General features: G+C 49.2%; 1 protein-coding gene across 4 annotated transcripts; it reads left to right on the plus strand.

The window, feature by feature from the left end:
* Positions 1-460: 460 nt before the first annotated feature.
* Positions 461-4,071, plus strand: RBM3 (RNA binding motif protein 3). Of its 4 annotated transcripts, none has more exons than XM_032620765.1 (7): positions 461-572; positions 1,172-1,291; positions 1,526-1,632; positions 2,280-2,385; positions 2,485-2,578; positions 3,062-3,144; positions 3,485-4,071. In XM_032620765.1, exons 2-6 carry the CDS (start codon positions 1,189-1,191, stop codon positions 3,117-3,119), a joined length of 468 nt encoding a protein of 155 aa, XP_032476656.1. In that variant the 5' UTR covers positions 461-572; positions 1,172-1,188; the 3' UTR covers positions 3,120-3,144; positions 3,485-4,071. The 4 variants fall into 4 exon arrangements, 3 of the variants coding, with proteins under 3 accessions (XP_032476656.1, XP_032476655.1, XP_032476654.1); XM_032620764.1 differs by having other exon boundaries at positions 3,059-3,144; positions 3,485-3,757; XR_004348154.1 differs by having other exon boundaries at positions 2,485-3,144.
* Positions 4,072-4,515: the final 444 nt, after the last annotated feature.

A 4,515-nucleotide genomic window follows, 5' to 3' on the forward strand; every position in this document is an offset into this window, starting at 1 on the left:
GTCAGGGTCAGGGACTAAGAAACAAAGGGTCTGATGTTAAGGACTGTGAAGGGCGATGACGTCAGGGACAGTGGGGAGATAAAACATCGAGGCCTCGAGAGGTATGAGGTTGGAGGACTAGAAGGTGACAGAAGTTATCAGAGGACGGTAATTATGTCCTCAGGGACCTAGAGGAAGACGTCAAAACCAATGGGGGAGACGACGTCAAAGATGGTGAGGGTGATGTCCGGGACGGAAATGGGTGTGACAGGAAAAACGCTCGTGCGTGTAAGGGATGAAGACGGCTGGGGCCAGTGGAAAGACGCTGATGCCAGGCGGAAACAACTACACAAGCCACGCCTCCATTTCCGGAAGCGTACTGAGCGCATCGATCCCTTTGCATCGCCGTCCCTTCCTCCCACCCCGCCCCCTCACTGGCGTCAGCCAATGAGCGCGCACGCCGGCACGCGTGACGGACGACCCGTGACGTACCGCTACGTACGCTTTATCAGGAGTCTTCCCGCGCGGCGCCCTTCCCAGTCTCTCGGCTTCTTGGCGGTAGCTGTGTCGTCGGCCTTTTACTTAATTTCCAGGTAAGCAGCATGTTTTGCGGAGCAACCGCTTCTCGCCCCACTGACGTGTGCCACGCCGGGCAAGAGCGAGGTGCGCGAGTGGGGAGAGTACCGGCTTTTGACACGTAGGCTTGGGCTTCTCCGGGGCGAGTGGGTCCCGTGTTCGGAGGTGACACTTTGTTTGGTGTGAGGTTGGCGCGCTCTATCTAATTGCGAGGAATGCCGGGAGGGCTGGCGGCGTGGCTGGTGGCAGTGACCGCGCGACAGCGGAGGCCTGGGTGGGGGTGGGGGGGTTTTCTTACGTTACCGCCGCCATCTTGTTTTGCGGGTGAGGAGGGAGCGCAAGGGTGTTCTGGGCATGCGCGGCCGCACAAAATGACGGGCGCGGTGGCGGGGGATGTTGTGGGCATGCGCGAAGGCGGCCCCCAAATGGCTACCTCGCTGAGTTCGCCCCGTAGATTCCCGCCGGTTTGGCCTTTCTGTGTTTCTCCATAGTTACCCCTTATTTTGTTCCTTTTGTCTCTTCTGTGTTTTCTCTTCTCTTTATCTTTTCTCATTTCTCCAATCTCTTTCTCCCAACTACGCTGCTTCTTCTACTCTTTTCCATATTCTCTCCACAGGACTTGAATTTACCGCCATGTCCTCTGAAGAAGGGAAGCTCTTCGTGGGAGGGCTCAACTTCAACACTGATGAGCAGGCTCTGGAAGACCACTTCAGCAGCTTCGGACCTATTTCTGAGGGTGAGACATGGGCCAGACACGTGATGGGGGGGTGTGGAAGGAAGTTTGGGGCCCATGCATTTCAGGAAACGGGAGAAAAGGGTCAGGACCCCAGGCCTTTACATTACTCCTCCTGCTTTTGTTCCTAGGTATAAGACTGAGAACTCGATAACTTTCCATTCAGGATTGGTGGGAGGAGGGTCCAACACCCTTTGCCACTTGTCCTCTTACCTCTCTCCCCTCTCCCTTTTCCAGTGGTTGTTGTCAAGGACCGGGACACTCAGCGATCCCGGGGTTTTGGCTTCATCACCTTCACCAATCCAGAGCATGCCTCAGATGCCATGAGAGCCATGAATGGAGAGGTGAGGCCGCCTACCTGCATAGGGGCCCTGCTCCTATCTGTCACTTCGACCATTCTTTCTGTTTTTCCCTCTGTGTCTGCTAGGGGCAGCGCGGCCACCAAGCTCCGCAGTGCCCACTCACAGGAGCGTGACTGCCTTCTGTTCTAGGGGGTGGAGGGCAGCGGCAGACAGAGCCGGGCTGCCTGGGAGGCGACGACTGGTCCTGCATGAGGCCGAGAAGCCACCTGTGGATGGTTGACCTGCTCTGGGCTTAGGTAGTAGAGTCTGCAGACCTGCGGGCCTGGCCCGGAGAGGACCTCGTGAGTCTTCTGGGATGGACTCTGAAGCCTCAAACCAAGAGAGGTGTCTATCTAGCCCTAATAGTCGGGCAGCTTAGAGGAGTGGGGAGGAGAACTCAACCTGAGTTCAGTCAAGATGTAAGTAGTAGCAGGGGGAACACGGTGGATTCAGGTCATTTTGTGGGATTCTGTAGCTCCTGATAAAGCCATTCTGGTCAAAGGAGCTTGTTCTGGAATGTGGTACCCAGAACCTGGTGCCCAGCAGGAATTTCTGGGCTCTTTTGCCCACCTGCCCAGCCCGCTCTTACCTCATCCCTGCTCTGTTTGACCACCAACCCATCCATCCTCCTTGTGTCTCCCCACACCTAGTCTCTGGACGGTCGTCAGATCCGTGTGGACCACGCGGGCAAGTCGGCCCGGGGAACAAGAGGGGGTGCCTTTGGGGCCTATGGGCGTGGTCGCAGCTACTCTAGAGGTAAGTGCAGTGGTAAGTTTGATAATGGGATATGGAGGAGAGTTGCCTGTTAGCCTATGTCTGGACAATTGTCACTTGAATATTTTTTATCTGCTGTAGGTGGTGGGGACCAGGGCTATGGAAGTGGCAGGTATGATAGCCGACCTGGAGGATATGGATATGGATATGGAAGGTCCAGAGACTATGGCGGCAGGTGGGTAGCCAAGGGGTTGGGGTACTCTGGTGGTGCTCTTCCCTCTCCCCAAGATCTCAGCTCGGCTGCCTGAGTATTCATACATTTCTTACTGTGGTGCTATACTAGTGTTTGTTTTTACACATTATAATGAAACTACAAAATAAGTGTGAAACGATAATTTGGGTTAAATATAACAATAAGATATTAGGTCATATAATTGCAGTGTGCAGTAGATAGTGACACACGTTTATTGTACTGTCTTGGTTAATTGTGTGTATTCTATTAATGTTTAACATGGTTTAAAATGCTGTACGTAAGTTATACATAATGTGATTATTTGATGTTTACTTGGTGTTCACGTTTAACATCTCATTTTACACGTTAAAGTTTATATTATAGTACATAAAAATGTGACAGGATTTGTAAGTATACATGGTTTTTAGTATTATCAGAAGGTGTATATAAGATGTTCCTGTGATACTATGTGTTTTTTCCCAGAAGCCAGGGTGGTTATGACCGCTACTCAGGAGGAAATTACAGGGATAATTATGACAACTGAGATGAGGCATGCACACCTAATGTAGGTGAGGCTTCTGTGTTGCCACCGAGCAGACTTCTATGTACCAGTCCTGTCCCTCTCACTTTTCTCCTGCCTATGCATACCTCAACAAGCCCACCTGGCACCATTCCTAGGCCTCCCTTGCTCTCAGGTGCCTGTTAAAGGCTAGTCTGCTTTGGCGGGGGGTGGGGGGGGGTGGGGGTGTTCAAACCTGTCTTGTCTATAATCATCTACTCCTATTGAGCATGGAAGAGGTGGAGGGGTGTCCCTGTTGTCTAGCCTTTCAGCATCCTCATCAGCCCTGGGAAGTGAGCATGTTGGCCTATTCCCAACATCACAATTCTCCCCCTTCTTACTGTTCTCAGATACACAAGGAATAAAACTTCTTCTGATCCAGGACCATCCCTCCATATGGCTGTATTTATAAAGATTTTTGGAGCTGCACTGAAACATCTGTTTTAGTTACGTCAACTTCTTTTTTTGAGTAGAGCTCCCAAGGTAGCTTGTTAAAGACCTTTCAGAAAGTTCCGTGTGTTTTTTTGTTAAATTTTTCTCCCATTTAAAGACAAATTCTGAGACATTTGTGGAGTCTGGATATATTTTCCTTTTTTTTTTTTTACCAGTTTTTTAGTTCAGGCTCTCAGGAATGTTGGTTCTGGCAAAAAAATGTTTGGCCAGACTGATTTTTTTTTTTAATAATGTGCATTTAGGAACATTTTGAACACAATGTTTAATTATGATTAGGAAGCAATCTCTGTAACTATAAGAAACGAAGAACATGATTACTTAGAGGTGTTTTTTACTCCAGATCTCTGCCTTGATTATATAGAAGTTTCTTAAAAATATTTGTGTCATTTTTTTTAATACTGGAAGAAAAAAATATTCTGTTGTGTTTCATGTAGTGTTTAGGATGTCTTTCAACGAGTTGATTAAAAAGATGAAAACAAATCGATATTGATAGTGCTTTTTCCTTACTCAAATTAAGGTATAGAGGCTTATTACAAATTAAAAATAGAAGAAGTTCAAGAGGGAGACTGAGAAGAGGATTTAGTTAGGGGGTGGGCAGGGACTGCCGAAGGGGTAGAGACCTTGAGTTCAAAGTTTGGTTGAGTTTGGGATTGGTTTTGGTATACATAAGGCTTGTGGGAAGGGTGGGGAGTCCAGGTGAAATCCCCTCATGGCTGGAATTGGGTTTCCTGAGATGGTCTCTTGGTCCTGTTGTGATCATCTCGGTGTCACCTTTGGAATGACTGCTTGGGTTTGAATCTCCCTGTCTTTGAGCATCAGGTAGGTGCCCTTCTCACAAGATTGTTCTGAGAATGTAGGCTAAATCCTGCTGTAAACAGTGGTGCCAGCTCCTCCTCCTGAAATACTGGGGGTGGGGGCAGGTATAGTA

The sequence above is a fragment of the Phocoena sinus genome, chromosome X (genome assembly GCF_008692025.1).
Source record: "Phocoena sinus isolate mPhoSin1 chromosome X, mPhoSin1.pri, whole genome shotgun sequence".
Lineage (NCBI taxonomy): Eukaryota > Metazoa > Chordata > Mammalia > Artiodactyla > Phocoenidae > Phocoena > Phocoena sinus.

Coding starts and splice junctions, on each gene's coding strand:
- RBM3 (XM_032620763.1), top strand. CDS start 1,189: ATGTCCTCTGAAGAAGGGAAGCTCTTCGTGGGAGGGCTCAACTTCAAC. Junction 1,292..1,525: donor CTTCGGACCTATTTCTGAGG/GTGAGACATGGG, acceptor TCCCTTTTCCAG/TGGTTGTTGTCAAGGACCGG. Junction 2,386..2,484: donor TGGTCGCAGCTACTCTAGAG/GTAAGTGCAGTG, acceptor TATCTGCTGTAG/GTGGTGGGGACCAGGGCTAT.